The sequence below is a fragment of the Electrophorus electricus genome, chromosome 20, assembly GCF_041902795.1.
Source record: "Electrophorus electricus isolate QZ-2024a chromosome 20, ASM4190279v1, whole genome shotgun sequence".
NCBI lineage: Eukaryota > Metazoa > Chordata > Actinopteri > Gymnotiformes > Gymnotidae > Electrophorus > Electrophorus electricus.
Window position 1 is genome coordinate 8,790,735 of NC_137516.1, and position 26,971 is coordinate 8,817,705.

General features: G+C 41.2%; 2 protein-coding genes across 10 annotated transcripts in view; one reads left to right on the forward strand and one right to left on the reverse strand.

Moving 5' to 3' along the window:
- The window catches only part of ralgps1 (Ral GEF with PH domain and SH3 binding motif 1), an 87,624-nt gene that overhangs the window by 32,257 nt on the left and 28,396 nt on the right, over positions 1 to 26,971 (reverse strand). The gene's annotated exons all lie outside the window — the stretch shown is intronic.
- On the forward strand, positions 8,605 to 26,553 carry angptl2b (angiopoietin-like 2b). Of its 3 annotated transcripts, XM_027009822.3 has the most exons (6): positions 8,605 to 9,522; positions 13,121 to 13,254; positions 15,201 to 16,105; positions 23,223 to 23,416; positions 24,318 to 24,588; positions 25,074 to 26,553. In XM_027009822.3, the coding sequence occupies exons 2-6, from the start codon at positions 13,229 to 13,231 to the stop codon at positions 25,271 to 25,273; spliced, it is 1,596 nt and encodes a 531-aa protein (XP_026865623.1). In that variant the 5' UTR covers positions 8,605 to 9,522; positions 13,121 to 13,228; the 3' UTR covers positions 25,274 to 26,553. The 3 variants fall into 3 exon arrangements, with proteins under 3 accessions (XP_026865623.1, XP_026865625.1, XP_026865624.1); XM_027009824.3 differs by lacking the exon at positions 13,121 to 13,254 and having other exon boundaries at positions 15,198 to 16,105; XM_027009823.3 differs by lacking the exon at positions 13,121 to 13,254 and having other exon boundaries at positions 8,606 to 9,522.

The following is a 26,971-nucleotide window of genomic DNA, read 5'->3' on the forward strand; positions in this document are numbered from 1 at the left end:
TGTTCGAAGCACATGTAAATTATATTTCTAGGACTTCCTTTCTCCACCTTAGGAACATTGCAAAGATCAGGAACATACTCTGCTCACATGATGCAAAAAAGCTAGTCCATGCATTTATCACTTCAAGATGCCTTACTATCTGGCTGTACCACTAAGTGCCTAAACAAGCTCCAGCTAGTTCAAAATCGAGCAGCCAGTGTTCTTTATTATAAAGTACTTCTAATGATCTACAAACACTGAATGGTCTTACCCCACAGTACCTTAGAGAACTCCTAGTGCATCACGATCCACCACATCTGCTTAGATCAAAAGATGCAGGCTCTTTACTTGTACCAAGTATAAGAAAATCTACTGCAGGGGACAGATCCTTTTCCTATAAAGCTCCCACACTAAGGACTAACCTTCCTGTTAATGTTGGAGACTCAGACACAGTCTCAATATTTAAGGCTAGGTTGAAAACCCATCTGCACAGTCAGGCATTTTATTAACTAATTCCCATCTTAGGTAAAGGTGTAGATCTGAGGGTCCATGGGCATTGAAAGTGAGGGTAAACTGTGATGTTATGATGCTGTCACTTCACCTCTCTTTTGTCATTCAAGTTTCTTAAATGAGATCGGCGGAGTGCTGATATTCCAGGGTACCCTCATGCCTGTGGATCCTTCTGGCTCTCTCCTTTTAGTTATGCTGTCATAGCTAGATCTGCTGGAACCCATCTTTGCACATTATAGTTCCCTAATTTACAGACCTTCTTACCTGGACATGCCTAATAATCTAATAATCCTATCCCTGATTTCATGAAGTTGCTGAGCACCATCTCAGCTGCCATGGATATTCCCACCACCCCCTGATGTCCCTTGCTGTAGACCACCACACCTCCACCCCAGCAAACTATTTATCCGTTGCCCTTGATGGATGTTCTCTTGTGGGATGGGTTTCGGACACATGCACACCATTGGGACCAGAGAAGGACTTGTAGAAAAGCAGACTAGACATTAATTGCTTATTTTTTCATCTTTTTATCTATCTATTTATTTATTTATTTATTTATTTATTTATTTATTTATTTATTTATTTATTTATTTATCTCTTTCATTATTTATTCTGCTCCTTATTGTCTATATTGGTACTATTGTGGTGAGCATTATCAGCCAGAGGAGGATGCCCCCCCCCACCTTTGAGTCTTGGTTCCTCTAATGGTTTCTTCCTCATGCTCTATGGAGTTTTTCTTTTCTACTGTCACCCTTAACTTGCTCACTGGGGACTTGGACTTGAACATTTGTAAAGCTGCTTTGTGAAAACATCTGTTTTAAAAAGTGATATATAAATAGATTTGATTTGATTTGATTAAAATGTAAATGTGGAGGTGAAAAGAACCACATGAAAACATAGCAGGAAAATAAAACTAGCAGATGAAAGGCAAACCAATAAAAATGATATACACTAATATTTATCAAAATATACACACACAAACACACAAAAAAGAATGGTGACTAACAGCTCATTATGAGGGGAGGCTAATGGCCCTGAAGTGGCCTTTGTGGGTTTGAAGAACCCATAGGGCCAGAGCAGCTATGAGGAGAAACATTCATCTGTTGGGAAAACAGAATCAAATGTTTTGAACAGATAATTCAAAACATGGATTAGGTCTCAATGTGTCAATACTCTATGAAGCTCTTTGGAAAATCCTGCAAAATGTACTGGGCAATCCACAGCTGCTTTCTCTTTATTCAAATTCAAACAGAGACACCCATACACAAGCACACGTGCACACACACACACACACACACACACACACACACACACACACACACACACACACACACACACACACACCTTGATGCCTACACTACATATTCGAACAAACCCAGCCCTTTATAATCCTTTAAACTGAGGCTGTGCAGGTCAATGGACGCATCTCTGTTGTTCGTCAGAAGAGTGCTTACATGCTCACTCCTGTTGCGCAAGAGTGTGGGGCATAAGTTGCATTTGAGTAATTGGTAACTGCCAAAGTGCGGATAAATGTAGCATATTTTCATCCGGACCATTCAGGCAGCTTCTTAGTGGCCACACACGTATGGAGTGGGAGGTGGGAGGGCTCAATCCAGGCTGTGCAGCTTCCGTCATTTAAGGCTGGAGAGGGTGACTAACATGACGCCTCAGGACAGAGGGGTCAGTGCAGGCCAACAGAAGCACATCCATCATCTTTGTAGCAACAGATACACACCAGCCTTGTTTTGATTAATGTTTATTTAGCAGGACCTGAGGACTGGCCCTGCTCAACCATTCAAATGTGGCCAGAGCCTACAACAATTGAAGCACCCGTGTTCAGACAAGCACAAACATAGACACACACACACGCACGCACGCACGCACGCACGCACACACACACACACACACACACACACACACACACACACACAAACACACACACTATGCAGTTACTTGTGTTTTTTCTTTAAGGATAAATTCAAATACATTTGTATAGTGCATTTTACATGTTTTATCACAAACCAGAGAATCTGGGTACAGGCCTCTAATGAGCAAGCACATATAAGAAGTGGCATATATATATATATATATATATATATATATGTGAGAGAGAGAGAGTGTGAATGGGTAGTTTATTGACTATATGGAAAATGCGAGCATCAGCGTGTTTCTTAGGCAAGGGATGGGAATCTTATTTGCTAGCCTTTTATTGCTGTGCACTAGGGCATTATATTGTTTTTAACATCACACAGAAGTGGTTCATACAAGCCCACAACACTTCGCCTCCCAGCTGGAATGATGTCACTGCTCATTCCTCATTTTGTTTGGCTATAATCAGTCCCTTTCATCTGCAGGCCTTCATGTTGCCACTAAAAGCTATGCTCTTAGAAACCAATGATCTGAGGTAAAACACACTGCAGCAGGGCTATCTACTTCCTGACCCAGAACCAACTCTCGGGGAGACATCAAAACTTCAACAAAACGAAGGAAGATTACTGGGTGCGATAACAACAATACGCAAAACAGGTTCCTGTTCCTATGAAAGACAGTACTCTGAGCACATGCCAGACTGGGAACACAAACTGGACTGGCTGTCTGAGTACATGATTAATCATCACAAACAGTCTGAGTGAGAGCAACTGTAATCACAAGTGATGTGACTGAGCAGTATATCTTATAAGAGATTTGCCAGCAAAACCATAGAAAAAAGAGAGAGAGAGAGAGAGAGAGAGAGAGAGAGAGAAAAAGAGAAAAAAAGAGAAAGAAAGGTCCATGACCTCAGATGCTCATGTTTTCCATGGTTGGAAAAACTGAAGCCTGTGCCTGCAGCCTTATGCATGATCAGACAATCATACCAGATCAGGACACAAGAAAATTCTCTTCCCATGTCAGGTCACTTTCTGATGGATTTTTACACTGCCAAATATTTTCCATATCAGTTAGCTGGAATGCCTATATAATATGCCCAATTGTCCCTGATAACCCTTGATAATTTACAAAAATCTTTAAAATCTGTATAATGCATAGTGTGCCAGTCAAACATTTCACAATTACTAGAAATATACATAAAAATATGATTCCACAGATTAACTGGAGTGTTCAGTAGTTAAGGATGTAAAGGTAATAAAAGGTTAAGTGTAACTAGGTTTCAAAACAGGACATTTTGCAGAGTGGTTCTCCATTAGCTGTGCAAGCAAAGTGCTTCTGAAGTTCTAGGAGGTCAAACTTTAGCTGAGAGCCTGTGAGCTAGAAGCTGTCCGGTAACACCTGCACTCTCCACAACCTATTTGAGTTGCTTGACCAAAACAATTCTTTACCACTAAATGATGCAAAGCCTTCCTCGGAAAAGCAGTACAACTGCAAAGAGTATTTGACATGCTGTCCCTCATTACCTATGCAATAATCCCATATGTTTTTGCTTATATCTTTTGAAATATTTAAATTTTCTTTTGAAATTCATGCCAGAGAAAAGCACTGACATTCGAAAATGTCAAAAAGTATAAGTGCCTCCGAACCCCACTGCTTGTGAGAGGCTGTGGATTGCCCAGATGAATGCACAGTGTGATACTTAAAGGAAATACAACTGGAACAGAAAGTAAAACAGGGAAGCCAAACAATAACCTGGACACAGCCACAGAAATCCATGACCTCACACTGTTGGGATTTTTTTCATCCAGGGCTCGGTGTTGAGACACAGGCATCTGCAATCAATTCCGGTCTTTCTAGAGAAACTTTAGCATTTCTTGTTCTTTTGAGCTGTCTGTATACAGCCTGTGATAATTGGATTGCCGAGTGTCCTGTATATGTTTGTCCCATGTGATTAGATCAGAGGGAGATAGAGCCATCTCTGCTGCAATGCATCACTTAACAGAAGCCCAGCTGAGGCAGATAAACCACAGAAGTCCCCTTTTATTTATATGTGTGTCCAAACACAGGGAGAGTGAGAGGGAGGAAGCTGAGTTAGAGAAAACACAGGACATATAGGAAGATGGAGCAAGGGATCTGAAGGAATAAGAAAATGAACAAATTTCCATTGGGCATCACGGCTGACAGGCTAAAGACAGTGGTCTGAGATCGCTTAGGAAGACCCTCTGAAGTAAACAAACAACAACAAAAAAAAAACAGCATGTGAAAGATTTGCTGGAGGAGACAAAAAGCATGAAAAGAGTATGGTATGAACATGCTCATACCATTAATCAGTTAAGGGCACATATGGTCCAATTTACATGATGTCATTTTCGGCTGCAAATGCTCCCGTGTTGAGTGCCTGATTGACTGTAGTTCACTCTGCAGGCCCACCATAGACTAAAGGTCTAGATAATTAGAAAAAGTGAGACAACCTATTGTGAATAGTAGTCAGGACCACATTACAGCTATGCAGTAATAATAGAGAATTTTCACGCTTTTCAGGTTTATTTTCAGGCCACGGCAGTAGGAGGTGGTGATAGGAAAGCATTTTTGGGTCTAAGCAGGTTTGCTTTGTGTAGTCATTCAAATTGGCCTAATATTAAATCAAGAGCATGTGCATATTAGAGCTCGATGCAGCCGACCCAAGCTGAAGGGAGATCCCTATGATTCGAGGTGACAGTCACTAAGCCTGTCTCTCCTGTGGTGGTGACCTAAGTGTTCAGCTATCCTCTCGTGTCTGCTTGCATGCCAGTCTTCCGTTAGAGTTGTGGCTTGAGAGTTAGAAGCCAGGAGAAGCCGTCAGGCATGCCGCCGGCTCCCTGCCGTACACGACCGAGCTGGAGGGATATGGAGCCTCATCCAAGCCATCGTGCCGGGCCAGGCCAGCACGAGTGCTGCTGTTCTGGACTTAAAGGGACATTTGAACTTTCCCAAAATCTATTACCACCACCATGCTGTGAATTCTGTTTGATTCCACAAATTCTCCAGTCAGGTTATCTACATGGCTAAGAGAGGAGAACTGTTCTCCTAACCGGAGGGAATCCTGGTTATTAACTCACAGGAAGGAGGCTTTGTGTACTTTTACTTTTAATCAAGAGTGATTCGAAAGATTTTCTTGAATCTTGATTGGCTAAGGACACACAACCCAATGGTCTTGATACAAAGCTAAGCATACCCAACACAGCAGACCATTACCTCTCAGAGGAGTGATAAATTCCCCGGCCCAATTTCCATGTAATAGTCCTGAAGGGTTCTTGCCAGCCTATGAGCTACATGAGCTACACAGTCTACAATCATGTCTAGAAACATTACTTTACAATTTATGCATTAATGTAATCACCAATTCAACACATATGGCAAAGTGATTATGGTACATTCATCAAAAGGCAAGACCTGCCACAGAGATAGACATTCACACATCATTTATGTATTAAGAGTTGGCATCACCTACACTACAGTCTACACCTGTGTCTTACATGGAAATTCTTGTGCAATGGAAACTACAGATGCTCCTTTCTTATATTTTCCCATGGTGAAACACAAACAGGGAATGATACCGATGCACAATTTCCATGTTCTATTTTGACACTTGGAGAAAAGACAACAATCAATCCCAAAGCTTTGCTTAAGTGCCTGTGCTCTCATTAACACGTATAGCAGAAACATATGTTAGACATTTCCCAAGCCACAGCCCACTTTTCTCCATGACTCATGCCATGTGAGCTTGGACGGGTTGCCATTTTAGTATAATGACAGAAATGCAATTTTTTTCCTGCCTGATGTTTTCATTCACATGCACTCACGCACCTGATTTGGATTAGGAGTGGAAAGAGGAGAGGGGCACACTGTAACATACTGCCTTTAGAAGCAGGCTAAGGACATGCTCGGTGGTAAATCATTCAGCACAGTTCATCCAGTTTAAAATGCATGGCTTCATTCACAAACCCTTTGGCTATCTGGTGCAGTAGAACCAACAAAAGTTTTTACAATTTGTTTAGAAGGCAAAATTATTTTCCCCAAAAAACTTGCATATGGAGAATGTATATCATCTAATGAAAATTTTCCTTTAATAGGTTACCTCATAAAATAGTTCCTCCAGCTTGGTATTGTGATTTTTGCCACACAGTGTGCAATATATACAATACACTCCCCAAGTTATTTAGCTTCTACATATTCATTTGAAATTGCACCATCAACTGAAAATCAAACAGGCAGTGCCTTTTATGGGAGAATAGACCAGCAGAAAGACTAAATTATCTCCTAGTACTGGGGAATAATTCATCTACTTGGAATCCACCTTGCTCTGTTTGAAAGCAAAACTGCTTTTTACATTAAGAAACCCACTGAGACTCTTTTTGAAAATGTACATGGTTATGACAAAATGCCAATTAAGTCTTCACTCGCTTGTTGACAAAGGGAGGTGTGTGAAAAAAAGGGAGAGAAAGAAGAAGAGAAAAAATAAAAAATTGGAAAATCTAAACCTTTCCTGAGGTCAAGACACTTTGTGTCCATTATTTCTCCAGCTGACCAATAAGACACAGAGCAGACAGTATTAGCCTGGCTGCTGATTTGACCAAACTCAAATATGGCCTTTCCATAAAAGTTTTGATAATGCTTTATGGAACCCTATCTGTATTCATATCTGGAAACATTTTGTGTTTATTTCCATGAGCTTTTGGAACACACAGATGCCTTTATTTGATCTTACATATTATGTAATATATTCCAGTCAATTGCTCCTGCCAAGCAAAGCAAGATTCTATACCCAGCATAAAAAAACGAATGAACAAAAAAAACCCTATTGTGAATTTTTTCTTGGAAAATTATTTTTGCCTTTTTTACACTTTACAAGAAAGGAGACCAGTTTAGAATACCACTGTTCACATCAAGCAATCATCATTCATGTCCGTGTGCGAGTTCGCAGGTCATCGGGGGGGAGACAAGTTGTCAATCATGGCTACAGAGGCAGCATGTGTGATGGCGCCATGTTTCATGTACGTGTTACGTTTTGAGTACAGAAAAGAAAAAGGAAAGAGAGCATTCTGTCATCTTATTGGTCAAAAAAGAGAGAGCACTCTTGTCATCCTATTGGTCAAAGGAGACAGAGCACTCTGTCATACTATTGGTCAAAGTCAAGGAACACATTTTAGAAGTTGTCAGACTAGATGAGAAAATACAAGAAAATTATGACATGCTAGACTTTTTGTTGTTAACACTTATTAGTGTTAACAGATAATAGTCAGATTCTATTAGGCATCCAGATAGGAGCCATAAGGTGAGAGGGAGGGGCACACACAGCAGTTCAGTGTGGCTCATCCCTTATGTGTGCTAGCCCTGTGCTCTTGACGAGGGAAACAACAGGCTGAACTTTGACCTCTAGTGGAATCATTGCTTCCATTAAATGTCTGCTCAGGGAACCCCCAGTGAGCTGGAGCCTCTTTATGTGTGTGCCTGTTTTGGGGGAAATTTTACAACATTCAGCAGCTTGCTTGTAAATATCCCCAGACTCACTTCCTGATTGGGGGATTTTAACAGCGCTGGCATCACCTTTATTATATGTGTGTGTGTGTGTGTGTGCAAAACAATTCAACACCAACCAAAATGAGAACACAACACCAACACCAGATACCAGGTGGCCAGCCCCTGACAGGGCCCTGTCAGAGCAACAGCAAATTTTAATTCTTATACATTCATGGGCTCACAGCTTCAACAAAATGAGCACTCTCATTACAAAAGCATGCTATCATTCAGATTTATTTCCCTCACAAGAGCACACAACCGGGTTAATTAAAATAAACAGGCATTTTTTGTTTGTTTGTATTAGAAGGTGTGTTCATAAAAATCTCCCTAAAATCTCTTTGACACTATAAAACATGCCCCATGTGATTGCCTAATTAGGAGAGCAGTACATCACTGAACTTTGCTCATCTGTTCCAACATAACAACCAACAGGACAGGAATAGCCACAGAGAGACAGGAGAGGAGGGGGTTTCATGTGTGTATGCATGCATGTGTGTGTGTGTATGTGTGTGTGTGTTTGTGTGTGTGTGTGACAGAGAGAGAGTGTTGTAAGGGAAAGTTCAAATGGGTGGGGGGATTTGCGTCTTATGCTTGTAGCTGCTTTTGTGTGCCAAGAGGTGGAGAAAGGAGAAACTAGGGGGTGGGGCCTCTCCCATATTTACTGCTGGGTGAGACTGTTCCAGAACACTCTTCATCATTTAAGGGAAAGGGAGTGAGAGTGAGACAGATAGACAGACAGAGAGAGATAGTGAGAGCGAGAGCGAGAGAGAGAGAGAGAGAGAGAGAGAGAGTAACCTGGTAAAAGTGAAGAACTCAGCTCACACATACTCATACACGCACTCACACGCACTCACACGCACACACACACACACACACACACACACACACACACACACACACACACACACACACACAGATATCGGGGTTGAGAAAGGCAGGCTGACCCTGCTGGACTCTCACTCCTCCACAGATCAGTGAGGAACTTCCACCTCCAACATCTGCTCCACCATTCTGACACAACAGTAACCACTATGAGGAAGACCCGGAGATCTTTCCACTAAGATTACTATCCTTTTATAGTTTCATAGTTTTTTTTTTCTTCTTGGAAGCCTTTTTTCACTGACAGCTCTGTGTTTTGCCAATCACATTACAGGATCTATTTACATTACAAAGGACTTATTCTGCACTGGAACTGCATGGACTAATATCCAAGGTTTTCTGGATTCACATCAAAGCCTATTGTTTCTCTTTTCCATTTCCACAACATTTGCACATGCTTTGACCTAACTGCTTCATGTAATCAATTTTTGACTTTTTTTGAGGATCACAGAGTGTCTGGTACTGCTGGCTTCTTGCAGCCTCTCTGTCTCTAAACAGACAAAAGTGTTAATTGAGACTTGGGAACAGGGACCTCTGTGCTGACCGAGCACCCACACTGACAAAGAGGAACAGCAGGAGACTAACAGACAGAAGAGTGAGGGGCTTGGAGAATCACAGAGCCATTCACAAGCTGTGATGACTTGTGTCACAGAGGGACTTTGTAGACCTTCTCTGGGACACTAAGAGAATCTGAAGAACTGTTGGTGGAGAGGGTACGTTTTTCTGGTAAGCCTGCCACTCATTTAGCTCTCTGTAAATGACAGTAGTGTTCAGATTGGTTCGACTAATCACCCTGAGACCCTATAGACCTGCTTGTGATGTTTTTGCATAGTCTGAGATTGTGTGTAAAAACAATGAAATGTGAACCTGGTTAAGTTTTTAAAACTTTGCTATTCTAAGACTATTAGGAGTTATTTGGATGCCTGGGCATTACCCATGCAGACACATTAAAGTGGTGGGGTAATCTTTACCAGCGCTGAATTAAAACAAGCAATTTGTGGAAGACAATACAAGTGGAAGATCTAGGTTATGAGTGTACAAGTGGCTTGCATATACAAGTGCTCAATAAGTGCTCATTAAGTGCTAGATAACTGTCAACATTAGGCTTATTATCAGAGGATTACGCATGTGCACACTTGAGCGCACATACACACATGCACACATGTACACTCACACATACACACATGCACAAACACATCATGGACTCTAAAACAACAAAATATTTAAAACTTACATAAAACTTATATAAAAACTTTACACGCACTAAAATTCTTGACAGCATCTCTGACTGTGTCAACATAATAGAGGTGTTAAAATAAAACACCACAGACATGCTCTATCAACTGGCCCTGCGTTCAATGACACAGTACTCAAAGACAAACAGTATGTGTCTACTGTAAAACACAGCCTCTAGAAAAAGCCTCTAGCAATATGTAACATTGTCATGAAAAGGAGATCGGCTCCTCTGGACCCCAGTGATGGCCTGAACACTGTAGTAGATGGAGAGAATGGGTAGAGAGATGGAGATCCACAGAAGAAGGAGGTTCCACTCTGGGGCAGGGACCCCACGGCTACACTGATGAATGGAGCAGGACGAAGGTGTTCCCTCAGGAAGCTCTCTCCAGCTGGGGGTGGTAGTGAAGGGGGTTAGTGGGTGCTGAATTAGGCTTTGTGCACTCTGTTTGTAAAAGAGGGCCTAAGGGTAATTGCTGGAGCTTATCAGAAACAGTCTCAGCGTGCGGAATAAGGCACAGTGGCAGCACTGTGCTGACAGTAATATGCACTGCTACTGGGAATGGTGAGTCAAAATCATTAGTATATTGAAAATGTGAAAATGGTCAAGAGCTTTGGTTATAACACACCTCCTCTGTGCCAGCATGCAGATGAGCTCACATTGAAAGGAACTTCACGTTCGAGTGACCCGCTCCATCAAGAAACATATCTGATTAGTCAAAGCTTCATGGGTCTTTCAATCGGTACACTCTCGAATCTGAGCAAAGGCAGATTCCTGGGTGAAGTCAGTCAGGTCTTACCTGTAAAGCCTGGGCTAATCTGTGTGAAGGCAACAGTACAAGGCCACTGTAGCAAATGTGTTAGGAAGAAGCTTTCTCAGCTGCCACCTGTGTGTGTGTGTGTGTATGTGGGTGTGTGTGTGTGTGTGTGTGTGTGAGACAGAGAGAGAGAGAGAGAGAGAGAGAACGAGTGTGTGTGTGTTTGCACGGTGCAGCTCGGCTCACCTCTAATGAGGGAGAGAAGAATTTATGGAATGCCAGGTTGAAATGAGAGGGAAAATAGAGAGGGGAGACACTAAGCAGTTACACCCTCTCACCCTCTAATTAGTGACCAAAACACTGCCACATCGAGCCCCAAACATCAAGGTTGTCGGACAGAATCTGTTCTGTCTGCGGTCACTCTGGGGATACAAATTAAAATCTAAAACATTACACTGCAGATGGATGTGTGACGCACAAACACCAAAAAAAGGCTTTGTTTATTATTTGATGTCAGTAGATGTGTGGTATAATATCAAAGGTTGGAATGTGTGTGCATGTATCTGTATGTGAGAGAGGCAGTAGTAAGAGGAGAAGTTAGGTTACTTTCATCTAATGGGCTAATGATGATGTTTTGCATTCGGACCGATGCAGATGTGCTTTTGTCAGAGATACTGACCATATAATCAAGAGTGTACGCACACACACACACACACACACACACACACACACACACACACAACAAACAAACAAACAAAAAAAACACTACCACCACCACCAACAACAAAAAACCCCAATTAGGTTCATGCATCTATTGCTGGCAGAGTACTGGGTTAGGTTTAGAACCTAACCCTAGCTTCAAAAACGTCCTCACACACACTCTTATGCCCACATAGTTAATGTTGCCCAAAGCAAGCCACATGCCTGTGCGCTCTACACACACACACTCCAAGTGAGAGCGAAAGCACTGCTGACCCACTGCTAAACACAGGCTTTCACTCAGAGATGACAGTTGCTGTTATGAGAGTCCCTACTAGTGGAAACCTTTAAGTCGGTAGTTCGATCTATCATTATGGGTCTGTTTCACCAGCTTCTGGGGCTTATATGGAATCATGTGGATTATGAGAAACACACCTCATGTAATGAAATTCATTAGTATTTTTACTTTAAGCAGAGAAAGAGAAAAAACTGTTGTAAGATATGGGTTTTTGTGGCTTCTTTTGGAGGGAAAGAGATGCAGAGAGGGAGAAAGAGAGACAAGAAGTGAGAGAGAGTGATAAAGAAAGTTATAGAGAGACAGAGATATAAGGTGGGGGGGAGAGAACAGATACACAGATGCTCTGTATTTTATTTCTTCTGCATTTAATTAAAAGATTTGTGAGAGTCAGTCAATCCTAACTTGTGTCAACTCAAACAGAGCTGAAGTGCTATACCCACAGATCCACCTTGGCCTTCAGCAGCTGGAAAAATGACTGCACTTCCCTGACAATCGATCTGTCAGTGGGAACCGAGAGATGAAAGACATGCATGCAGAGAGGACTTCACTAAAGAGCCTTTAGATCGTATCCCAGCCACGACCAACCAGCATGATTCAAACTTTGAAATCATGGTTAAAACATTCTCCTTTCTCTTTGATTTTAGATACATTTTCACCACAGACTACTACACTGCCCTACACATTCTGACTAGGTATTATATAACACTATCAGGGACCGGAAATATGAAAATAGTTTGTCATTATAAGTAATGTTGCCATTACATAAACAGCTTTTTTAAAATAACTTTTATAGTAAACTCTGAAGCAAGCTTAGAAGATGTCTTCTTCTGCTGTCATGATCCTTTGAAGGATCTCTCTGAGAGAGTAAGAGGGATAATACAAACCAGATGAATGTACTTTTTAACTGGTCTGATTATGAACAGCATCGTGACTAGTAGCAGTATCCTGGCTATTAAACAGACTTCATTAAAGCTCCAAATGCCTCTATGAGTGAGGTAATCACCTCAAAATAAATTATCTGGAGCACTAGCTGCAGTTGTACCATCATGTGTGGGCACACCAGCATATGTCATCTTCCACCAAAGTGACAGGAACACTGGCCACAAACTGCACCATTCTTTCAACCTTTATCCATCTCTCATTTGTTCACTCTGTCTCTGTCTTCTTCATTCAGGAACAAGAATAATCCTTTCTAGATCCCTGGACATCTGTAGAAATATATCAAAAGTTTCTTTTCTTAATGCTGCCTAGATGGATGTCTTAATGCATTCTGGCTGCACTCCCAGAATTAAAGATGATGAAAGGTTCTGCATGCTCCTGGCATTTCTCTCTTGAGGATTCGGGGGTGCCTTGGGTCAGCAGACCATAGTCCTCCATGCAGTGATGATGAAAGGATGGCTTCCTCTCTCAGCCACTGGGTCAACACCGGGGAACTGTGCAACAAATGCTCTGCACATTCTGCTGCTCAAGGTCACAATACACTATTACATTATACAAAAAAATACAGTTATACAAAAATACAGTTATACAGTAATACATATTGAATTTGTAATTAAACATGCAGACTAACCTGTTGCAAACAAACAAACAAACAATTAAATGTCCTATAATTACTCTGTGGTAAGTGTGTAGTATGAACTCTGAAGACAAATAAAATTGTTCTTGACCAGTCCAAACTGGGTGAGGTGCAATATTTGTGTGTCCATATACGTAGAGATCAGAGATGTGTGTGACAGTGGTGCTCTGTAACCCAAGTCACTGGCGGCTTTCCGCTGAAATACCCTAGAGAGAGACGCTCACAGCGTCCTTCCTGAGGGGCCGCCTTCACCTCTGACCATGAGACACACTCCCTTTTTCTTAACCACAATCCCCTAAAAGTTCCTTAATACTTTGGTAAACAACACAGAATTTATTTATTGCACAAAAATGTGGTGAATTATGTTGGTATGATGCAATATAGCATGTTTTTTTTGTAACCTGACAGTGTTTGCACAACTTTAATCTTCTGAATGTCATGAACTGGACAGTCACATTTTCACACTGAAAACTAGATTTGCACTGCTCGACTACCAGAAACTTGCGTCGTGGCAGTGACAGAGTAAGAGATGTCAAGCTGTATCTCAGACTGCCCTCATTACTGTAAGACTGGGTTAAAAATGATAGGTAATAACACCTGCACTATTCAACAAAGAGACACAAAATGTGAGTGGGCATGCTCTGTAGGCAGTGTCAGTTTTTCCACTCTCTCACGGTGATGTTGAGACCTGAATGTAGGAGGTGCCTGCTGCAAACACTCACAGACGTGGCGGCCACCCAGAACGCCCATGCAAACAGACCCAGCTGACATCATTAAAAACAGTCTGTTTCACCTAGCAACAGCAGTCCACTGCCTCAGCTAGTGAGAGCTGTTTACCATTGAACAGGACGTTGTGGTGAGATTTTTAACACAGCTAGTGAGAGATTTTAATACTACTAGTGACATGTTAACACAAATAATCAGAGATTTTTACACAGCTAATGATCCCCCAGAATGAATAGTAGACCTGAAGTTATAAAGGGAATCAAAGGAGAGGTAGTACAATCAGTTTAATAACCCGATGTTAGCAGTAAGGTAAAGGGAAATGTAGCAAGGGAACCTTAATCACAGATTCTAATCTCAGGCTCACCTCATGTTTCCAAGAATGTAGCTCAAGTTCAGGATCTCCTGTCAAACCAAGAGCCCCCAGAAGAGTAGGTAGCAGGCCGCATAATTCCCACCAACAAAATAATCCTTCACCAGACTCACTCCCCAGCCCTCCCCTCCAGCTACACAGGGACATTGCAGGCTGAAATCAGACTCTGGAGACCTGGATCTGCTCTAGCTACAACAAAAACAGCAGCAGCCGGGTGCTAAAGAGCCTGCAGGCGACTCTATAGTTCTGCAAGCCAGCTGAGGTGACAGCTCTACCCATCTGGACCAGCGCAGGGCATGCTGGTTAGGGTAAGGAGGCTTGTGCAGGCAGGTAGTGGGAGAAAGCAGCTTCCTGCCCCATGCAGAGGACTGGGAAACATACTCAAATAGCCCAAAGGTGCTTTTTGAGTTTTAATGAACTAACAACTTTGAGGAATGTCTAGTTTTCTTAAGATAAGAAGTACATGTACTTTATTTGAGTTGAAATAGTAGATTTGCTGTGTTCCCACAGCTTAATTTTTTTTTACTGATCATCAAAAGGATGTAAGGAAATACACAGGTGTTAGTTTTCCCTGTCTTTCAATTTTTATGTCTTTGCCGCAGAGTGGTATGTACTGGCATTGCACAACAATTTTTTTGTTTGTCAGCGGAACATTTCTAATTCCTTCTCTCAATTTTCCTCCTTCCCCTTTCTGCCCCTTAAATGTTCCTCCCCTCCACGCCCCCCCTCCATCTCAAAAAGCAGCTCAGGGCTCGCTCAGGCGTGCGCGGGCGTTACCATGGAGCTCCCCGTGCTGCTCTTGGCACTCCTGCTCCTGGTATGTGGACTCTTCCCTACACTGGAAAGCAGCGTGGCAGCACAAGAGTTCGACAGCAGCGATGAGGATCCTGAGCCAGGGTTCATCTCGGCCTCGCACCTGCACCGGGCCCGCCGCTCGCCTGAAGTGGCCCCCCCAGACAAGTGCTCCTACACCTTTATCGTGCCACAGCAGAAGGTCACAGGGGCCATCTGTGTCAACTCGAGGGAGCCAGAGGCCTTGCTGGAGAACCGGGTGAACAAGCAGGAGCTGGAGCTCCTCAACACCGAGCTCCACAAGCAGAAGCGGCAGATCGAGACCCTACAGCAGCTTGTGGAGGTCGATGGCGGCATCGTCAACGAGGTGAAGCTGTTGCGCAAAGAGTCGCGCAACATGAACTCCCGTGTGACGCAGCTCTATATGCAGCTGTTGCATGAGATCATCCGCAAGCGCGACAACTCGCTGGAGCTGTCTCAGCTAGAGAACAAGATCCTCAACCAGACCTCCGAAATGCTGCAGCTCACAAACCGCTACAAGGACCTGGAGCATAAGTACCAGCATTTGGCCTCGCTGGCCAACAACCAGTCAGCCATTATTGCTCTGCTGGAGACGCAGTGTCAGAGGGGACACCCAGTGATGGTGCCCCGAGCACCGGCCCAACCCCAACCACAGCCACAACCTCAGCCCAGGCCCTCTCCACCCATCAGCAAGCCATACCATCCACCTACCTTCAACCGCAACAGTCAGATAACCAACGAAATTCAGAGTGACCAGAACCTCAAAGTGCCGCCGCCTCCATTACCCACAATGCCAAGTGGCACGCACAGCCCTTCCCCAACCAACATCCCTTCAGGTAAGATTTGGCTGTTTTCCTAAAAAAAATTTGTATAGAAAGGTTAAAAATTGTGACTTGCATAACTCTTCAGTTAGTTACTCATAGACTAGAGCCTGAATCATTTAAACTTCACAGTGTTATTTCACAGTGCAATTAGCAGCAGTAATAGTTTTTTTCAGAATTAATGTTTTTTTAGAATTAATCTTTACTAAGAATTAACATTAGGATGTCTAGGTATCCCATATTTAACCTTTACTGATATTACGATGTATAGGTTTCCAGTGTTTACAAGTTTTGTACTCTAGTCCATCACATTGGATTTTAAATGAAACAATGACTGTGAGATCAAAGGGCAAAAGGACAGCTTTAGGGTTGTTATGGTGTTATGGTTACGCTGTTAGTTACAGCGTTAGTTCGAAATACAGATTCAAATGCATTTCCATCTGTTATCATCTACTCATTCATGTTCATTTTTGTTCCTTACACCAGTGATTTTCATCTCTTACCAAAAATGTAGGTGGAAGATGTAGGTGATAATTTGTGATGTGCCGCTAGATTCCCCCTATCGTACTACAACAATCTTTGTTTTCCTGCTCAGGGAGACAGACTGCATGAAAAAACCCTTGGTTGTTTTCTGCTACATAAACATATTGTTTATCCTACACAATGGCATTTTAACACTGAAACGATCATGCCTTTTCTAACCATTACTAAGCATAAAAAGCTCACAATTAAAGTTAAATGCACATCAATAGTTATAATTAGAACAGAATTATAATTTTTCTCATGATGACTTTTAGATTTAGCTTGATTCAACTTCACAGTGTGATCAATACAAAGTAAGCAATTTTATGACAAAGTTCTTTAAAAACATGTTAAATAATAAAATAACACAGGATTATGTACTTTTTTCACAAACTACCTGCAAACCCTCCACAACTCTTAACTAAACTAAACTATAAGCACAACATAATTAAAAGCTGTCTTTCCTCATAAGTAATACTGGCTATGTTCCTTTAAGTAAATGCAAACCAAATGTTTTGGGTTTCATGTTTTTGGGTTTCATATAAACGACAGGCCAAATTATAGCCATGGGCTATATGGTATGTTCAGTTCGACCTATTCTGACTTTGATAAATTCTTTCCCCCCTTTTCCCTTTGGTTTTGTTTGTCTTTTACACAAGGATATACCAATACCAATACACTTTTGTCAAAGTTAAAAAAAAAAAAATTTGATGGGTTTTGTTTTTAAATCATTATCATGATTATCTGAATCTTTAGACTAGGTTATAATAATAGAGAAAATTACAACTATTTACATAAATTATACAATTCTAACAATAATTTGAGGCCGGTAGCACCTGTGTTATAGGAATAGCATCTGTATGCTATCTGTATGCATAGACCCCCACAATCCTTCTTTTATTTCCAATCCAATGTGAGGAGAGTGTCAGAAAAACAAGTGTCTCAATGGCCTATTATGGAGGTGCTTTAGGTACATCAAACATAAAAATGAACACAAGTAATTATAATACAAATAAAATTTTTTTTGTGTGTGTGAGATGTAAACCCTTTCAGTTCAGAGTGTTTTTGTGAGATGTTACCCCTTTCAGCTTGGCGATCTGATTGTGTGCATGCGTATGTGCTGCACGTTACCTGCTGATTCGGCTCTGCCCTATCCCTGCTTGTTCATTCATTCCAAGAGTGCTTGTGAAAATGCTGTCTCCCACAAGCTCTCCTGTAGGAGGAGCGCTTAGTTGCAGCTTTACAATGAAGTGACTGTTGGGGCTCTTACTTTGAAATGCACATGATATGCACGGTTCAAGAGATGGAAGCCACGAGCAGAGAATATTCTGAATTAGCCCTGTACTCTATTTGTAATCCTCAGGGAGCGGGCGTCTGTTTACAGAATAGTGACTCTCCTTTGTGCTCAATGAATATTTGTTTGATAAAAATCTAAATATTTCCAAATATTTGTTTGATAAAAATATAAATAGCCTTGCATTACCAGAAGCAGAAGTAAATGGTTCTTGGCAGACTGCATGCAATGTATCTGTATGATGGTTAGCCATATGTCCTTATGAAAAATAATGGTTGTGTGAGGTAGGATGGGGAAAAAAGGATGTCACAATAGGACCTTTATTTTGTATGGCTTTGTATCTTTGACTACACAATAATAAAATGTGTGCCAAGACACATGACATATATATCCTTATGCATGGATACGAAATGAGGTCTTTTTGGGCTTTGTTCATTCATTTCACACACACACACACACACACACACACACACACACACACACACACACACACACACACACACACACACACACACACACACACACACACACACACACACACACACACACACACACACACACACACACACAGACACACTTTAATAGAGATAACTAATTTACATTTTTCAAACTCTCTGTTCTCCAAGTCAATGTGAATGTGGAGAAGACCAGTTTGGAGCTCAAGTGTTGTTGCTGGAGAAGAATCTGACTACTCTGCAGATATGTTTGCATGTGCCATTAGCCAGCTGAACACTTTGAACTGCTTATATGTATGAAAAACGCTATACATATAAACGTGGTTTACCTAAGGCATTACCATTATTGGAGCATAGTTGTTTCAGATGGCAGTGCACAGGCAGATAAGGAGACTAAGATAAAGAGTCTTAGACACAGTGAACTATTCTTTCTTTTAGTGTTACAGAGACTGTCTGCTACTAACAAGCAGGAGATAAGATATCTGAGCTACAGAATTAAATATTTTTTTTGTTGTTATTTTAATGTTAACTGCAGTGGCACTGACAGGCCAGCTCCTCTACAGCTAGCACAAAAGAACAACAGAATGAAAATGAAGGAAGTTTGTTCCCGTGGGGTTCTTTCCTATGCCGGGGTAGCTAACATTTTTTGCAATGACTGCTGAATTCTGCATGTCATATAAATGTGGAGCAATTTCCTGCCCAGGTTTGGCTGTATCTGACATGCAAAGCAGAGAAAACCCCTGGGTGAATGAGAAGCGAGCTTTTGGAATGTGGTCATGGTGACAGGAAAAGTGGCAAGTAAAGCCCAGCCTCTACAGGAAAGAGGGAGGGTGAAAGAGAGAGAGAGAGAGAGAGAGAGAGAGAGAGAGAGAGAGAGAGAGAGAGAGAGAGAGAGCGAATGGGCTGCTGGATTATTTGTAACTTTGATTTAACATGACCTGCACATCTGAAAAACCTCTATGGGCAGCACCCTTACATGACTCTAGCCCTGAGCGAATGCCAGCTCAGTGCTACATACCTTGTTCTCCAGTGCATAATGTTTCTAATCCTTTCCATCTGCATGTTTACACATTCAATTTAATATGACATCGCCACACCCTCTTCTTAATCTTCCTTTTAATGTCTCTCCTCTCATACACACACACATATGCACACAGTTTTAATGCCTCTTTTCACACACACACACACACACACACACACACACACACACACACACACACATATATATGCACAGTATGCATAAGTAAAAATTCAGGACAAATCAATAATCCCAAATGCCTACATTCTCTTAAATAAAACTTTGCTTTTATAAAATAAAACTGCTTTAACAGCCATTATCTTGAAAAGCATACTTATAATTCTTGCTCCATTTCTAATTGCTTATTTTGGGCAAGAAGTGCTTTAAGCAGCTAGGCTTCATACTGTAAATTCCTCTCCCACCATCTAAACAGAGGGAGAGTGTTTAAAAATGCTGACACATGGACTACAAGGGAAAACAAGCCAGGCTCCAAAATAATAAGCTGACAAACTTGGAATGGTCTGCTCAGAGATCTCAAACGGTCAGTGCAAGCACACTGAAGACCTGGCCATCTGGCACGCTCAGAGCACCATGCAGAAAACCAACCCAATGCAAAGTGAACAGAACTCATTGCCCAATGAGAATTTTTGTTAATGTTAATGACATGTTAATGCATCAGATTACTGGTGTTATAGCTTTGCAATTTCCATAAGATGTGTAGGAGTGCTGAAAGATGTTCATATGTACTTGAGGGAGACAGTACTGCGAGAGTGTGTTACTGTGTTACTGGAAATCATGAATGGTGAATGGGAAAGTCATCCACTCTAATCCTCTAGCTAGACTGGCATTGCTAATCTCAGTATGGTTTACTGTAACAGCAGTCTATCAAGTACTCTGGAGTTGATAATGCATGCGAACAAATGAATATCCATGCCTCTTTTGTCTTGAGTGTATGCAACATGAAAACACAGACAGATGTGCACAGACGTGCATGCATGCATGCACGCACACACACACACACACGCACACGCACACGCACACGCACACGCACACACACACACACACAAGCACACAGATACTCAAACACACGCACACAGACATAGACACACACACACACACACACACGCGCACACATACACACACACACAGGCACACACAGACACATGCGCACACAGACACAAACACACACACAGACACACACACACGTACACACAGATGGACACACAGACGTGCACACACAGAGATGGGGACACACACACACAAACACACACAGACTCATTCAGACATGGCCAAGGAGTTATTATAGAGTAATCTTTTTTCTACATTCACGTTAAATTACTGTGGAAAAACACTTGAGGGGAGGATGACGGAAGCATTAACCCATATGATCTACTGCCTCTATTGCTGGTGATTGGTAGCAGAAGGAGTGAGAAGAGAAATGTGACCATGGTAGCAGTAATGTCTGTGTATGTGCACATACGCATGTGTGCTCCTGTTCTCACCCTAAACCTTTAAACTCACTGTATCAACCTTACAATAACTTAATAGTCCTGCAAAGACTGTGGACTATGACCTCAAAATCGAAACTCCGAGAAACACAGAACTCTGATAACTGAATGTGGTCCAGAGTAATAAATACTTTACATTGAATCAACCCCAAATCTTCAGTAGCAAAAAAGGAAACTGAAATCTGTAGTATATTTTTCACAAACCTTAAGCACTGGGATCCTCTAGAAATTCCTACTATTGTCCAAATTGTCTTACTACAGTCCTTATACCTCAGGCGTAGAAACTATTATGAGATATAGGCTTTGATGGAGCTCAGGGAAGCAACTTTGAAGACCTGTTTCCAAACAGCTCATCCATCACATTTAACCCCACAATGATGAGCACATCTGCCAAGGACAGGCTACCTGGTTAAATGAAGAAACTAAGAGACAGAGAGTGCTAGTTAGTCCACAGGTCAGCACTAGGCCTGCCATTTAAAGGCACCATATGAGTAAACACTTGAAGGTTTGCCAGACTACAGCAGGCAAATGTTTGGGCCTGCCCAGCACTTACAGAGATTAGCACCAAGCTTGATGTTGGAGGAGGGAGTGGACCTACTCTAGCGCCTCAAAGATTGCATAAAATTCAGACCTGGGGCCTTTTTAAAATATTTTAAAACAGCTGTATATGAAATTTCAGAGTTAATTAATGCTGTACAAACTAAAATGTGACCTGAAAATATGTGACGATCGACCCACGTTTCCAACATACAAATATTTCTATTGTAGCAAATTTCTACTAATATAGACTAATATAAAAACACATACGCTCATGTTTTTATTTTTCAAACTGGTTGCACATTATCCACCTGAAACAATGATTGACCTTTTTTTTTGTATATTGTTTTTGGATTTTTCCCCCCAATTTAGTCACATCCAATTCCCACCTATCAGGTAAGTCTCACTCATCACACATCAGCTGCCAGCCAGGAAGGAGAGGGCTGTCATGTTTCCTCTGAGGCACATGCAGCCAATCACCGCAGAGTAAGGATCCGCGCTATCCACCCCTTTGTGATGCATGAGCTCACAGACACCGATGATTGGCCAGTGTCACTGTAACTGAAAGGGGATGATGATAATGAATGCCTCATGAGGCAATATCGTCTTCCTAGACCTCTTTTAGCAACCCTGTGCAACCAGCTAGCACAAGTTTGGAGAGAAGAACACATTGGGTTTTATATGCAAATTAGTTAAAGGAAAGGCAGAGTTGAAAAGTGTGCTCAGTTCATTCAATTGTTCAGGTGTTCTCAATTATAGGATATATTGTGAGTTATAAACAACTTTGTCACACCAGTAGTGGAAATGAATATTCATTTGTAAACTCGTTTTTATAAATCATTCACTGAGCAATTTTCTTCAGAACAAATTTCTAAGACATTTGCGTTCGTTTTATAAATGAGGCCCCTGGTCTGAGGTTTCATCTTAAGTGTAAGGATGTGTCTTGACCTTATTAGAGGCATTGGGTGTAGTTTTCTTGTTCTCTTTACTTATTTTTCTCTTTTCTCTTTATTACATTTAACTGATTGTTTTTGCTGTCAGATGGTGTGCTTTTTGCATTCTTTAAATTTGTTGGCTGTGAACCTTGAATGGAAATTTTGCACAAGCAACAATTTGCTGGGATTTTGCTGCCATTAAAGTTATGATGTCACATTTAATTCTGAGTCCAATTCAGTCATTTAGAGAGACTACCAAGGACATATTTTACTGTCGTATACCACAGAGCTTCAGAAAAACAAGGCAATTGCCATTTGACATTCAATGTTGGCTTAAACAGCTCCACACTCAACCAGAGAGCAAAAATGACAATATGATTGCTTTAAGGAGCCATTCTAAAATCTAGGATGAAATACTCATCATATATTGAAAAATGGAAAAATATGCAAGTTGGATCCATTTTTGACATTATAACGTTATATTGTGCTCAGCGAGCTTTGGAAGTACCTGCTAATCTAGCTGCTACTGTTAGCAATCAGGTCTCTCTTTGGCTTCCATGCCACTGTTGTGTTTGGCTGCAGGTGACTTCCCAGGTCAGAAATGGCAGCCAAAGTCAATGTTGTTGATTTGCTGAGAGCTTTTCCAGCCGAGAGGAAGAGGACCAAGTGCTCTAGATGCAGTAGATCACTGAGGGCAGCTCACAGGAGCTGCACATCTAATCTTCGGTTACTGCTCTCAATTGTCCCACCACACTGATGTGGACCTTTGGGATAAGGCAAAGGCTCAGAAGCAGAGGTGCTGAGGAGAGCTCAAAGGTGCTTGCTGCTATTTGGTTCCTGGCTCAACTCCTTTCTTTGCTCAGGCCCATGGAAGGACTGTCTCCAGGCCCTGGAAGATGGCAACACTAACAGCGGCATGTACCTGGTGAAACCTGACAACACCAACAAGCTGATGCAGGTGTGGTGTGACCAGAGACAGGACCCTGGTGGATGGATGGTCATCCAGAGACGCATGGATGGTTCAGTCAACTTCTTCAGGAACTGGGAGACTTACAAGGTAAGAGAAGCCAGAGGCATGCCTTTTAAGTAATTTAAACTTCAACTGGTGATGGGAACTTGCTGATGTTATGATCTTCTCTAGACAGAGTCTGTAATTATCAGCAAAAGCTTCTGGCCATGGTCTCCTACAAGAGTTGGGCCAGAGATTATTCAGCAGGCCCCATGGAGGTCTAATAAAGAACATATGCTGGGCCTAACACCACATGAGACAGGAATGCCTCAATACAAACTGCAAACCATTACTAAATTATTCCCCGAATACATAAAATGAGTAATGAATAGAAAGGTCACAGAAAGGAAAAAAAAACAAACAAAAATAAAATCTCTTATATAACCATTCTTTAAGACTAGAAAAGAATTTGTATTTGAAATGGTTTGTGTAATGTAAATATTTGCATCATAAGATAAATGTGGTGGTAAATGAGGGTAAACTTCAGAGAGCAGATGATTTGCATGAATCCATGCCAAGCTCAAAACAAAACAGGTCTCCAAGACATTACCAGAGCACCCTTCAACACATGGCAGATTGAACATACAGGAATACTAGGGACAGTTTTCTATGAGACAAAGCACATGTTGGCTAATGAAAACCATATCAGTTTAGTAAGGGAAGATCCAAGGTCTTACATACATCCTGAACCCCACTAATTTTATATGCATATAAGAATACACTAAACATGTAATAAGATGTAATATTCAGCATTCATTAACCATCTGTTCCAATGTACATCTTTCAAGACCCTACCCAAAAACCATAAAAATGATTACTCAGCAAGTTAACGAAAGATAAAATCAGTCAGCAAAGTACAAGTTATGAAATCACTCAGCAAAGTGGCAGCTGACACCCATGGTAAATGATGAGGATCGGTCAGATTTCTGTCTCTCTCTGGTTCCCATAGCAAGGATTCGGGAATATAGATGGGGAGTACTGGCTTGGCTTGGAGAACATTTACTGGTTGACCAACCAGGGCAACTACAAACTGCTGGTGACCCTGGAGGACTGGGCTGGACGCAAAACATTCGCTGAGTATGCTAGTTTCAGACTAGATCCAGAGGCTGACTTCTACAAGCTCAGGGTGGGCCGTTATCATGGCAACGCAGGCGACTCCCTCACGTGGCACAATGGCAAGCAGTTCACTACGCTGGACAGAGATCATGACGCATACACAGGTAAGGCCCATCAGCACATATGTCAGCATATAGCACAGCAACAGATGTCTTACAAAAGGGCCAGAAGACTAGGAGAAAAACTAATTTGATCCTTCACAAAGATCTGAACAAGTTAGGGAATAAGGGAATAAGTTAGGGAATAAGACACTTGAAACATTGGACAACAAATGCTAAAGACAAAATGTTTACCAGTCCATTGGTATTCAAATGTGGACCTTGAATCCAAATGCGGTCATGGATTTTGTATTCCCATGGTAATTGATCAAATAAATTCATGATTAAATAAATTCATGGTTGGCCACTTTTTCATCACACCTGACTCCTAGGTAATGGGACCCTAGAAAATCAGTAGACCTGGACCATGAGGACTGTAATTTGAACACCTCTGAACTAAGCTTTCCTACTACTAATATGCAGCCATTTATTTACATTTACATTTTATTAAAAAAAAAAACAAAAAAAAAAACCTAGGTTCTTTTTTTTAGGTAACTGTGCCCACTACCAGAAGGGAGGTTGGTGGTACAATGCATGTGCCCACTCAAACCTCAATGGTGTGTGGTATCGTGGAGGACACTATCGAAGTCGCTACCAGGATGGAGTGTACTGGGCAGAGTTCAGAGGAGGAGCCTACTCTCTAAAGAAAGTGGTGATGATGATCCGGCCCAACCCCAACACCTTTCACTGAGCAGGATATGAATGGGAGATAAACTGAAGACCATCCCCTATAGTTGCCATATCTATTGGAATGCAACTCTGATTTGATTTGTGTCATACATGTAGTCAAGCATGCTGAAGCAGATGGAAAGATGATGATAAAGGCAACTTGTGACTAAAGGGACACTCAAATTTCAGTGACTGCAAAATAATTCCCCTTATTGCTTTGTTATCTCTAACTGTTTGGCCTTTCTATTCTACTTGTCATAATGGTTTCCACTCTGTACTTTTGTAGGGAAAAGGTTACAAGCTTTTCCATACAGTTTGAGCTTTGTTCAGACAAAGAGCATAGGCAGCTTGTATTCATCTAACTCGTATAGCTGTGCTTCTGTTAATATGGTTTAGGTTGCCCTGTTTTGAGTGTCTATTTCAAATATGATTGCAGAAAGAATTAGTGCGTATATTTGACATAAGACACAGGACACTCACTCCAGAAAATGTTTCCTTATGAGATGAATATCTTAATATTTATTTCAGGGATTACAACCTATTGTTCAGTTTCTTGAAATGTTATACTGCATAGTTATGCATAAATAATGTGCAATGTCAGAGATAAAAGAACATAGTGAGAAAAAATCATATAGTCACCTAGGAAGCCTTTTCTATCAAGTCTTTAAGTAGCAGACTGACCATCAGGTCAGGATCCATATGACTGCTGATTTGTCACTTCCAACAGACACACAGGACATTCTGTATATATCCTTTCTTAAATGTGAAAGATTAAAGATTAAAAATTTGAACTGCAACTATTTCACAATTTTACTGATGTAACAAGAAAGTGATCAAGTAAAGACAAAACTACAGCTGATTTTAGTATTGCTCCCTTTTTCATGTAGCCTTAAACTGGACACCTAATACACATTCAGTATGCAAACTGCAGTGACAGAACCACATTTGGTAAAGATTAAATGTCACACAGTTAAAGCATATTAAATGCCTGACTCAATGCACAGCTGTACTAATGATCTTCGCTCCAGTTCCATACTTATATGTTTTGATATAAATGTAATCTCAGTTTCAAGTATTCTGCGTTTATAATGTGTTTATTCTAAATTTCAACACACTTCCAGGTTTGCTTCTGAAGAATCAGAAAACTGTATGTACTGTATAAATTAAAATGTTGGAATCAACTGGAGACCCAACATACTTTTGTATATATATTAATTTTGCTGAAAATATTTGTAATGCAAGTGTAACAAATATAGCCTGTATCATTAAACTGTTGCAATAAAGAACAAATGTACAGCTCCAGGAATATGGGGATGTCTGGTGAATGCATAATGCGTTGCAGGAACAGTACACCCTTGTTTATGTTCATATTTCAGGGTTAGATGTATAACATTTACATTAACAGACACCTTTGTTCAGAGTGACTTACAAATGTGTAAAGTGCTTTGTTTCTATAAAAACATATCCTTACCTACCCAAAACATATCCTAATAGGATAGTGTGAAAAATACTACACTGGTAAATTAAAATGTTTATTTATTTATCATTTTTATGCACATATATAAGTGCCCAGTGAGTGAGACTTCATTTGAAAACAGTCCATTTCTAAGATATTCTGACAGCCAGGGGACGTTCATTCTGCCACCTGAGTGTCAGGTTACAGAAGAGTCTTTATGTATGCCTTCTTTGTGTCTTGAATGATGGTGGCTATAGTGATGGT

What these genes read in the sequence shown, in the direction of transcription:
- angptl2b (XM_027009822.3), top strand. Translation starts at nt 13,229, where the DNA reads ATGCTCTGCACATTCTGCTGCTCAAG. An exon ending in TGCACATTCTGCTGCTCAAG is followed by an intron (nt 13,255 to 15,200) that starts GTCACAATACAC and finishes CTCAAAAAGCAG; the next exon opens with CTCAGGGCTCGCTCAGGCGT. An exon ending in AGATCATGACGCATACACAG is followed by an intron (nt 24,589 to 25,073) that starts GTAAGGCCCATC and finishes TCTTTTTTTTAG; the next exon opens with GTAACTGTGCCCACTACCAG.